General features: G+C 39.9%; 1 protein-coding gene across 1 annotated transcript in view; it reads left to right on the top strand.

Annotated features, from left to right (window-relative positions):
- The first annotated feature begins 315 nt into the window (after positions 1–315).
- LOC149449716 (5-hydroxytryptamine receptor 3A-like) overlaps positions 316–12,810 on the top strand; it is a 49,734-nt gene continuing 37,239 nt past the window's right edge. The window contains exons 1-2 of the mRNA XM_089692880.1: positions 316–568; positions 3,892–4,055. Coding sequence (XP_089549006.1) covers positions 538–568; positions 3,892–4,055 — 195 coding nt within the window. The 5' untranslated portion in view covers positions 316–537. The remainder of the gene's footprint in view (positions 569–3,891; positions 4,056–12,810) is intronic.

Genomic DNA, 12,810 nt, shown 5'->3' with positions numbered 1-12,810 from the left:
GTATTCAGCTTCCCATAAAGCTTCTAAACAACTCGCTACATAATAAAATATAAGGAAATGGAGTTGTAATATGCACAATTTTACTTGTTTGTGCATATTACTTTAAATAGTATCGGAAATGGATCCATTAACCCACATAATCCAACCCATCCTACATTGTCTATTATGACCTACCAGCCCAAGTTTCCAAGCTAGGCAAACACAATTTCTGTGTCCAATGCTAGACAAACACAATTTATTAAAACATTTTTCTTAAATGTACCTGTCACGTTTTTCTGTCCAGCCCTTCCTCCTTGTTAAACGCCACTCCCAGGCAAGGGCAGGTGAAATATTTAGTTTACTATGTAGGCTTGAAAGAGCAAATGTTCAATATATCCCACTTGAAATCCTGCATCTAGCACCAGCCGCTGAAATATCCTGCATGTGCAACCAGGGGAGTTGCTAGTCAAGTTTAACTGCTCGATCTTACCTTGCCTGGAATATGAGTTCAGAACAAAGAAAATACCTACAGCTTTGACTGCTTGTCACTCTTCTGAAATGCTGCGGAGTCTTATGGTTCTGTTATGTGGTAAGTTTCTTCTAAATTATCCGTTTCTTGACTTTCTGCTTTTATTAATGAAAAAAAAGTTAACTTCAGTAGGTTGATGAAGAAATAAAGGGTAAATCTAAAAAAACCTAAACTAGATGTGTTGCTATCACAGAAAACTACAGTCAGTCTGAGCTTCTAGTCTTAGATTCTGTGTATATCTTTAGGACACTTTTAGGTGTGTTGCTTTAAGACAGCCCAATCATATTGAATACCTTGACAACCCACCAGAACGTAGATTTTAACCTCCCTAGCGGTATTCCCGAGTGTAGCTCGGGGTAAAATGTCAGTACCAAAAGCGGTAACCCCGAGCTACATTCGGGCTTACCATGCGGCGCTGCATAGAGATTCCCTGCAGCACTTACCTTGTCCTGCGCTCCCACAATGTGTCCCCTGCAGCGTCCCCGGCCATCTCCTCCTGCCGATGCCGGCATCCAGCTTCTGTGTTCCAGTCCCTGTGATGTCGGGACGTACGGGCGGCGGCGGTAAATTTTAAAATTTAAATTTTTTTTTTTTCCAAACAAATTTTACATAGTAAAACATTGCTGTTTCAACCCATTTCACATACATTTTGTAGTGCTTTGTCTTGTGCCCTGCCTGCATTTTGTTTGTTCTTTCTGCCTGAAAACTGAGAAAAGTCCATGGCGCCCAAAAAGTGTTCCTTTAGGTCAAAAGCAGTTTTAGACCAGCTAGAGAACAGCGACAGTAAATCAGAACCACTTGCAGAATTGAGTGATAATGATTTGTGGGGAAATTCGCCATCAGACACTGAAAACTATTCTGCAACTGAGCTCAGCGATGTGTGAACTTGGCGCTCTATTTCAAATTTCAGTGTTTTTGGTTTGAATACATTATTGAATTAAATGTATTATTATTATATTATTATTATTTTTTGATTATTTATTAAATTATAATTTATGATTTCATGTTTCAAATTTTATCATACCCGGGATGTTTAATAGACTCTTGTTCGGACAGATTTCAGTGAGTTATTCCTAAAAATTACAGGCCTACAATAAAAAAAACTACATATTTCCATGCAAAATAATGGTACCGCTTTCAGCACCAAAAATCTGAAATAATCATACCGCTAGGGAGGTTAATGGACCGGCATCTTTGTCCAGCGCTGCACACCACAACATACAGGTGATTCGCATATGTGTATTAAGGTATCTTAGGGATAGTTCACCGGACAACAAAGATTTTGCTTCCTGAACACTTTTTGGTGTACCTTGTAGATTTTTGGCTGCTAATCACGAAAAGACCTGTAATTTAACCTATCCTGTACTATTTAATTGAAATCTTCAGTTTTCACAATTTGCAATGCCTGCAATGAACTGTTGTTGAACCATATCAAAATACAACTGGAATATCTACAGAGATGCAAAAGTAGTGACTCTTTGGCTTGGAATGCAGCTCAGATATACAAAGTACTGTTGTTACCTATGCGAATGGGACAGTCTTGCAAGAGAGTTGCATTACATGAAGAAAAACAAATTTGGTTCCAGGGCAGAAAAACATGGTTCATGAACCACTCAAGCCGGCCGTTGAGATCATGTTACTGGTCCAGATCGCTCTCAGAATAGGTAAGTATAGACATTTTTCCTTTCACAGGACAGATAGAACAGGGTTTAGAATTGGTGGGAGCAGGTTTAAACTTAGGAATAGGCTTCCACTTTAAACTCTTCCATTACCTACTGGTGTGAATGTTTAGGTCCTAAACTTTCAATTCCATAGGAAATTGGAATTGGGGTAAATTGTATGAAAACAAATTAAATTGTATGCCTTCAGTTGTATCAGAGATCCTCTGATACAGAGACCAGCAGCAGCCTCAGTGTAGAGAGGAGGGCAGCTGACAATGGATGCCCCATAGTAATTCTATAGGTGACGTCACCACCCAGACTCTGCAGCCATTGTTGGTGATCTCTCCTCTTCACTCAAGCTAGCCACTGAGGAGATAATATTACTGGTCCAGATCGCTCTCAGAATAGGTAAGTATAGACATTTTCCTTATACAGGGCAGATAGTTTGGAATATGGTTTGGAACAGGTGGGTTTAAGCTACATTAGGAATAGGCTGGACTTCCGCTTTAAGCTTTTCCAACACCTACTGGTGTGAATGTTCAGGTCCTAAACTTAAACTTTCAATTCCATAGGAAATTGGAATTGGGCTAAATTTTATGAAAACACATTAAATTATATGCCTTCAGTTGTATCAGAGATCATCTACACAAGATTAGCATCTCCTTTCTCCTATCCACCAAGTCCCTGGGCAACTGACAGTAGATGCTAGTCGGGGTCAGAGGATCTCTGATACAAATGAGGGCATATATTCCAGTGCAGGAGACACTTAATGGAGGCTACTTGGGTGAATTTATTTTTAATGTCAGATTTCACACTTGTTGAACCGACAAAAGATACTTTTTCCTCCTCTTTACATAAAACTGAGACTGAGAAAATCTGGTGAAAGCGATGAACAGTGAATGTTTTGGTTATTTGAGACAGACGTTTCCAAGAATAACTGATGCCAAGATCAAGGAAGGCATTTTTGTTGGTCCAATGATCAGATAGGTCATTAATGACAAGTGGTTTGATAATCTGTTATTGGGGCCAGAGAAAAATGCCTGGAAAGCATTTAAGGATGTCGTTGAGAATTTTCTTGGCATTTAAAGAGCACAAAACTACATTCAGCTGGTTGACAACCCTCTTACAGCATGCAAGACCATGAAGTGCAACATGTTACTGAAGATTCATTTTCCGCAGTCAAATTTGGACTTTCCTGAAAATCTAGGTGCCGTCAGTATTGAACATTGTGAAAGGCTTCACCAGGATATTGCCACAATGAAAACACAGTATTTGCTCAACTGGAGTCCATCAATGCTGGCTGACTATTATTGGATACTGCAGTGAGATGCACTGGACACAAATAAAAATCAGCAGCAAAACACCTTTAACTTTGTTAAACTCATGCAGAGTGTTGGAGACATTATGCCATTAAATACATTATAGTCATTAAAAGTTATTTTCATATTTTTCAAACATCCTACATGTTAACGTCATTCACAAATTATACTTGTGTTCAGTTTGAAGGGGTCTATCATAATCACCAAATGTTTTCAGGAAGCAAAACTTTTGAAGAAAATTGTTGTCCAGTTAATTTTATATAGTTAGAAAATAAAAACTTTGAAAATAACTTACAAACCTGTGATTTGCCCATGCAGGATGTGGATGGATGCTGATGTTTGATATCTAGTTTGAAAGAACATTTGACCCATCTTTGTCCATTCCGTTCTGTGTTTTTTCCAGCAGCTACATGTTATGGCCAGAGCACATGTGGATACCATGATGTAGCAGATTTTCTGGGAGTTCTGAATCAGTCAACTCTTCTTATGAATTTCCGACCTGTCGCAGACTGGAGAGATCCCACCTTCGTATCCATACACATGACCTTCCGAGTAGTTCTGGATATGGTACAGTAAATTAGTTGCATTCATTTTCATTCATGTTATCAATATGGAATACTTTTTCAGTTACTGAAATCAGTTTTTGCCAGAATTCGTACACTCACAAAATGCATCTCCTGTTATAAATGACTCAAGGAGCCCAGTTCTTACAAAAAAATTCCTTAATATATCGTACAGTTGCTACCACCTCAATGACAAAACATGCCAAGAGTTTTGGTTCAATTTCCAGAAAAATGCACCTTCTATAATGGTGAACAATAAAACACCAAACACACACACAAAGAAAAAAAATGCTCTAACAGTTCAAAATGCGGAACAGACATTAATTTTCTTGGAAGCACAAAAAAATCGTAAATACAAAGACTACACATTTACCTAACTAAGGGGCAGTATAGCCAAACAGGTTATGATGAGTTGGGTAACAGAGACCCCAAAATCCCCCCACTGAACCAGTGCAGAGCACAGTACACTCTTTATGAAACATGATTTGTTCTCCAATTTAGAATTAAAGTTAGACTCAAACCATTTCCTTTTACCCTTGTGGTAACTGTACATTTAGAACTACTGGTTTACAACAGATACATCCGAATGTTATATAGCCATTGATCCCATACTTCAAAATGCCATTCCAAGGCTTGTTGACCATCACCATTATGGAGCGGCCGGTCCGGTATTTCCACCGCCGCTGTGTCAGAATACCGGGTCGGCCGCTCAGCTCTGCAGCGGGACCTTATGGAGTGACTGCTGACCTTTGGGGAGGTGGGGAGCGGGTACCTGAATTTGACAGGTACCCGCTCTTACTTCTGCGGAGTTGTTCTTTGACCTTACCTGTTCCTCTATCCAGCAGCGCTCTGTCTTCCTGGCTTCTGTAGTGTGGGCGCTGGGCTTGACAACCGGGTGCCAAGTGCCCATGCGCAAGAAGCGGTGCTTTTTGTGAATGGTAAGGCGGTACCTGGGACACATGACAGATCCCAGAAGCCGCCGGACCAATCACAAAGCGCAAGTGCTTCTCGCTCATGCGCACTGGGCACCCGGCTGTCATGCCGAGCGCCCACACTACAGAAGCCGGGAAGACAGCGTGCAGCTGGATAAAGGAACAGGTAAGATCAAAGAACAACTCCGTGGAAGTAAGAGCGGTACCTGTCAAATTCAGGTACCCGCCCCCCCCTCCCCAAAGGTCAGCAGTCATCTCCTGTACTGTCCGCAGTCTCTGGTCATCCCTGTGCTGTCCGCAGTCTCTGGTCATCCCTGTGCTGTCCGCAGTCTCTGGTCATCCCTGTGCTGTCTGCAGTCTCTGGTCATCCCTGTGCTGTCCGCAGTCTCTGGTCATCCCTGTGCTGTCCGCAGTCTCTGGTGATCCCTGTGCTGTCTGCAGTCTCTGGTCATCCCTGTGCTGTCTGCAGTCTCTGGTCATCCCTGTGCTGTCCGCAGTCTCTGGTCATCCCTGTGCTGTCCGCAGTCTCTGGTCATCTCCTGTACTATGTCTGCAGTCCATTAGTTCAGAATTTTTTTTTTCCTGTTTTCTGCCTCTAAAACCTAGGTGCGTCTTATGGTCAGGTGCGTCTTATGGAGCGAAAAATACGGTGTATATATATATATATATATATATATATATATATACTGCATGTTGAAATGGATTTTTATTACAAAATATATGAACAATATTTTTAAAAATACATTTAAAATATACTGTATGTCTTTAAAAATACAAATTTACATTTTTGAAATGCATTTACAAATATATGTAAAAATATGTTAAAATTACTTTTTTATATCTTAAAAAAAATCTGAAGAATATATTTTAAAAATATATATTTTTTAAAATATATATTTTTAAAATATATCCTTCAGATTTTTTGTAGATTTGTATTTGTAAAGACATATACAGGGTTGGGGGATTAACAAGAAAGCAGAGTATAATAAGACAGATTATAGTTAGCTGGGCTTAAAGGAACCAAAACACCCCCCTTGAACAAGTGGAAGCACAGCAGAGCCTTCCTAAAACCACAGATTAGGTATCTGCACGTCTCACTATGGTCACACACCCCAAGCTTTAAGGCGTGAGGGGCAGAGCCATGCAAATCATTGTTTACTTTCTTTTATACTCCAGGGGCAACTGTACATCCAGAGCAGCTGATTTAGCACAGATACAGAATAATATTATAGAGCCATTTTTTCCAAATTGTGCCAATCTTTGGAGAACAAAGAAAAAGTATAACCAGAGAGGTCGTGGTGGGTTGGGCTGAAAGGAACCCAAAAGCCTTTCAGACCACCTCACCATATTGCTTTCCATCCAGACTACTATGAACCATATAAAAAGGCTCCTGCTCAAATTGTTTATATACATAAAGTGCAACGCTTAATAAAGTCACACATAATTAGTGAAAAAAACTGTGAAATATGTGTCATACAAAAAATAGTCCATCAAAAAATTTAGATAAAGAAAAAGTCCACAGAGGCTGTGCTGAAACAAAGGAAAACCAAGGACAGTTGTGTCACCAACCACTCATACGAAAGGCTTACCAGAAAGGCATGACCCCCATTAAGAGTGGTCAATCATGCTTTGTTGTAAACAACCCAGAAAGCTGGACAACCAGATCCTCTTCCAGATCACCAAGAGAACAAGCAAAGATCCTTCAAGCATTGGACCCTAATTAGGGTAACTACACCACTCCGGATAAGGTTCAGACTTGTGGTAAGAAACATGTATAAAAGAGTGCTCCGCATGGTGTAAAACCATTAAGTCAACATTTATTTGAAGTATGGTTGCACTCACATAAAAATGGACATCATTGAGCATTGATAGGCAAAAAATCTATTTTTTTCCTATCAATGCTCAATGATGTCCGTTTTTATGTGAGTGCAACCATACTTCAAATATATGTAAGGGTTTACAACCATTTATATATACAGTCCTGGCCAAAAGTTTTGGGAATGACACAAATATTAACTTTCACAAAGTCTGCTGCTTCAGTGTTTTTAGATCTTTTTGTCAGATGTTACTATGGTATACTGAAGTATAATGACAAGCATTTCAGAAGGATTTTATTGACAATTACGTGAAGTTTATGCAAAGAGTCAATATTTGCAGTGTTGACCCTTCTTTTTCAAAACCTCTGCAATTCCCCGTGGCATGATGTCAGTGAACTTTTGGGCCACATCCTGACTGATGGCAGCCCATTCTTGCATAATCAGTGCTTGGAGTTTGTCAGAATTTGTGGGGTTTTTCGTTCACCTGCCTTCTGAGGATTGACCACAAGTTCTCAATTGGATTAAGGTCTGGGGATGTTTTGTTTCCCAAGCCACTCAGTTATCGCCTTTGCCTTATGGCAAGGTGCTCCATCATGCTGGGAAAGGCATTGTTCATTACCAAACTGTTCTTGGATGGTTGGGAGAAGTTGCTCTCGGAGGATGTTTTTGTACCATTCTTTATTCATGGCTGGGTTCTTAGGCAAAATTGCAAGTGATCTCACCCCCATGGTTGAGAAGCAACCCCACACATGAATGGTCTCAGGATGCTTTACTGTTGGCATGACACAGGACTGACAGTAGTGTTCACCTTTTCTTCTCCAAACAATTTTTTTTTCCAGTTTCCCCAAACAATCAGAAAGGGGATTCACCAGAGAAAATGACTTTCGCCCAGTCCTCAGCAGTCCAATCCCTGTACTTTTTGCAGAATATCAGTCAGTTCCTGATGTTTTTCCTGGAGAGAAGTGGCTTCTTTGCTGCCCTTCTTGACACCAGGCCATCCTTCAAAAGTGGTGCCCGGATCCCGCAGCTGAATCAACTTTAGGAGACGGTCCTGGCGCTTGCTGGACTATCTTGGGCACCCTGAAGCCTTCTTCATAACAAGTGAACCTCTCTCCTTGAAGTTCTCGATGATCGAATAAATGTTTGATTTAGGTGTAATCTCAGTAGCAGCAATATCCTTGCCTGTGAATCCCTTTTTGTGCAAAGTAATGATGACTGCACGTTTCCATTCTGGTAAATTAATATTTGTGTTAGTCTCAACATTTTTGGCCAGGGTTCTACAGCCTCAAGGAAAGAAGAGAAAAGGGGACATGGTTGAAGCCTTTAAACCTTTAACCTCTTCCCATCTTTAAAGTGGAGTTCCACCCAAAACTGGAAACTCTGCCTATCTGCCTCCTCCCCCCTCCACTGCCACATTTTGGAGGGGAACGGATACCTGTTTTTGACAGGTACCCACTCCCACTTCCAGCATGCGCAGTAGGAAACCAGCTGTGAAGCTGCAAGGTTTCCCTTAGTCAAGAAGGTGGTGCTAGCACCAGATAGCTGATGGATCAGGGCACCGCTGGATCCCTGGATAGGTAAATGCCCTAAAATTAATAAGTATTTGTAGCTGCTGACTTTAAATTTTTTTTGGCAGGGGGGCTGGGGGCCAGAACTCCTCTTTAAGATGTACCTGTGGGACTGTGATATCTGGGTCTCCCCTGCTACCTTTACTGGGCTCTCACTCCCCATCAGGGAGCCCAGTACCGATGCAACCTGTTGAACTGCATGCCCTAGACAGATTAAGAGGATCCTCCGCTGTTCTTCTTCCTCTGTGATGTCAGAAACCGGAAGCGATGAGGTTTTGTCAACAACGGTTTTGGTTTGTTTGCTTACAAGCCATTATTGGCTTGTAAAGCATCTGGTCAAACTGATTTTAGTGTGATCAGACACTTTGGAGGGCAGAAAAGAGTCTATTAGACCCCAGATCATTCCATAAAGAAGAACTGTCATGCTCTGATAAGGGATGTTGGTCATCCATTGTGACAGCAATAAAGTTTAATTTAAAAAAAAGTACAGTGTGCAATAAAAATAATATACAAATAAAAATAAATTTAAACAAAGTAAATAATACAATAAAAAAATGTTAATACAAATGCGCATATAGGTCCTGCATGAATATGTAAGCAGTAATCGCACCACCCATGTGAGGTATTGCCACGAACGTCAGAGTGAGAGTGATAATTCCAGCACCAGACCTCCTGTGTAACTGGTTAAAATGTCACCTGTGGATATTTTAAGATACCATAATTGGTTTCCATTCCACTGGGTGCAAGGTTCACACCTAAGCGTTTTCTGCAGCATTTTGCAGAAATGCAGTACAGTCCATTTAACATGATCTCCTATGGGACATGTTCACATCTGTGTGTTTTCACCTGGTGCATTTTATGGAAAGGGTCAACAACTTTTTTGTTTTTGGTTCTACAGTATAGACTTCAATGGAAACGCTGCAGAATGTATGTACATGTAAAAGCATGTATTGCATTTTTGCTGCATTTTGTGTTTTAAATCTGCATAGCAACATGAAAAAGTTAAAAAAAAAAAAAAAAAAATACGCAAAATATATAAAAAAAAACGCAAGTTAAAAAATCCAAAATGCAATGTAGAAACTACTGAAACACAACCTGCATAGGTGTGAACCTAGCCTTAGGAAGTATTAAGTTTAAGCAGTAGCAGAGGTAATCAATCAACAGTAAATGAATTTCGACAAGCTTGGTATAAATATTTTATGTATGAAGAAACAATGATGACTACTAAGTGGGGATCCAGCTTGTCTTTCTGCACAGAGGTCATTGATTAGATCAGTAAAAATATTTTTTTTAATTAGAAGGGTTAGAGATGTTCTGGGACAAGTCTAGAGAAACCAGAATTGTCATTTCTCTCTGAGTAGAGGGCGTAGCTAATCACTTAACAAATATACATTGTGTAAGCAAAGAAGACTATCAGCTTCCTCATTTTCCAGGTATTTGACTCTAGGTCAAAGTAAAGTGCTATAGCAGGTTGTGTATCATCACAAAAATCCCCAAAACATGATCATGCCAGCCCACAAATACCTGATGAAACACCTTCAACATTTTAGATTAAAAACAGCCGTTTTTGTTGAATACTGCACATTGGCAAATGCATTTTAATTATATACTGAGTGTATATATATATATATATATATATATATATATATATATATATATATAAAATTGTGTTCAAAATAATAGCAGTGTGTTGAAAAAAGTGAATAAAGCTCAAAATCCTTCTAATAGCTTTTATTTCCATACACACAAATGCATTGGGAACACTACACATTCTATTCCAAATCAAAACATGAAGAAAAATATATCAAATTTGTGTTGTTCCTCTAAAAAAATTTAAGAATAGTGAATATTAGACTGTTCAAAAATAAAGTAGTGTTTGTATTCTTCTTTACAAACTCAAACATTCACTATATAAACTGAAAAATGTTTGAAGATTTTGCTTTCCTTTGAATCACTTAATGAATATTTCGTTGTATAAGCACTGTTTCTGAGAACTGCTGTACATCTGTGTTGCATGGAGTCACCCAACTTCTGGCCCCTGTGAACAGGTATTCCAGCCCAGGATGATTGGACTACATTCCACAGTTCTTCTCTATTTCTTGGTTTTGCCTCAGAAACTGAATTTTTGCTGTCACCCCACAAGTTTTCTATTGAATTAAGATCCGGGGATTGGGCTGGCCACTCCATAACGTCAATCTTGTTGGTCTGGAACCAAGATGTTGCACGTTTACTGGTGTGTTTGGGGTTGTTGTCTTGTTGGAACACCCATTTCAAGGGCATTTCCTCTTCAGCATAAGGCAGCATGACCTCTTCAACTATTCTGATGTATTCAAATTGATCCATAATCCCTGGTATGCGATAAATAGGCCCAACACCGTAGTATGAGAAACATCCCCATATCATGATGCTTGCACCACCATGCTTCACTGTCTTCACAGTGTACTGTGGCTTGAATTCAGTGTTTGGGGGTCGTCTGACAAACTGTCTCCGGCCACTAGACCCAAAAAGAACAATCTTACTTTCATCAGTCCACAAAATGTTGCGCCATTTCTCTTTAGGCCAGTCAATGTGCTCTTTGGCAAATTGTAACCTCTTCAGCACATGTCTGTTTTTCAACAGTGGGACTTTGCGGGGGCTTCTTGCAGATAGCTTGGCTTCACATAGGCGTCTTCTAATTGTAACAGTACTCACAGGGAACTTTATACCTTCTTTCATCTTCCTGGAGCTGATTGTTGGCTGAGTCCGCGCCATTTTGGCTATTCTTCTATCCATTCGAATGGTAGTTTTTCGCTTTCTTCCATGTCTTTCAGGTTTTGGTTGCCATTTTAAAGCATTTGGGATCATTTTAGCTGAGCAGCCTATCATTTTCTGCACTTCTTTATATGTTTTCCCCTCTCCAATCAACTTTTTAATCAAGGTACGCTGTTCTTCCGAACAATGTCTGGAACGGCCCATTTTCCTTAGAATTTCAGAGAGAAATGCACTGTAACCAGCCTGTACAACATTTGCTGCCTTCCTTCCTTAAATAAGGGCAATAATTTCCACCTGTTTTTCAAAGAATGAATGACCTCACTAATAGAACTCCACACTGCTATTATTTTGAACATGCCCCTTTCAATTAGTGATTCAATTACACAGAATCAGCAGCATGCATGTCATGACTGTTGGGTCTGTTGGATTTCTATTACTCTACTACACCTGCTAGTAAATTATTTGCCCTGTAGAAATATCATTTCTACCAAAAACAGTGATTGATCAGGTTAGTGATTTCTAACTGCTATTATTTTGAACACAACTGTATATATATTTTTTAATTATTATATATATATATATATATATATATATATATATATATGGAGTTAGACAAAAGAAAGGGAAACACTACATGGTTTGCAGGTGTGAAAGTGATGACATGTTTCACATTGAAAGCGGAAGTGATGTAACATTCTTTTGCTTCCGCTGTGTGATGAGACACCTAGCTAACAGGTGGGAAGCCTCACTTTCGTCATTCACTGTGTGCGCTGCTAGTAATATGTGTGACATGTTTGACTGACCGAAAGGGACAAAAGGACAGTGCGCAGGATTGTGACCCCAAATAAGAGAACAACTGCTGCAAAAGTGACTGCGGAGCTAAATGTGAAGTCCAGTGGAGAATGAGCTCTGCAGTCACTTTTTGCAGCAGTTCTCTTAACAGGACAATCAGGACCATGTTAATGTATGGGCAGTGCTCAGGGGCCCCAGGTGCATGGGGGGGCCCCTGAAAATTTTGCATTACATCCTACAATGGCTAAATGGTTAGCACTTCCGCCTGGCAGTACTAGGGTCATTGGTTTGAATCCCAACCATGGCACCATCTGCCTGAAGTTTGTATGTTCCCCCTGTGCCTGCGTGGGTTTCCTCTGGGTACTCTGGTTTCCTCCCACACTTTAAAGACATGCTGGTAGGTTAATTGAATCCTGTCTAAAATGGCCCTACTATGTATATTCATGAATGTGAGTTAGGCACCTTAGATTGTACACCCCTTGAGGGTTAGGAACTGATGTGAATGTACAATACATATGTAAAGCGCTGCATAAATTGACAGCACTATATAAGTACCTGAAATAAATAGAAAATAAAAATACTTGTCACTGGATTCTTTCTTAGATACACAGAATATAACTGGATACTAACATTTATAGGTAAAGTTGATCCAGGGAATATCTACCTCTCGGGGGATCAGGAAGGAATTTTTTTCCCTGCAGGAGCAAATTAGATCATGCTTTGCTGGGTTTTTTTTGCCTTCCTCTGGATCAACTGTGGGTATAGGATTATAACTTTTTTTTTCTATGGTTGAACTGGATGGACTTTTGTCTTTTTTCAGCCAGACTAACTATGTAACTGTCCTGGATTTGCTGGGATAGTCATGCTTTTTACTAAGCTGTCCGGCTGGCTGTGTCCCG

The sequence above is a fragment of the Staurois parvus genome, unplaced genomic scaffold, assembly GCF_062004578.1.
Source record: "Staurois parvus isolate SC_StPar_1 unplaced genomic scaffold, SC_StPar_1.0 ptg000607l, whole genome shotgun sequence".
Classification (NCBI taxonomy): Eukaryota; Metazoa; Chordata; class Amphibia; order Anura; family Ranidae; genus Staurois; species Staurois parvus.
The sequence above is the reverse complement of the archived record's forward strand: the minus strand, read 5'-3'. Positions and strand labels throughout refer to the sequence as shown.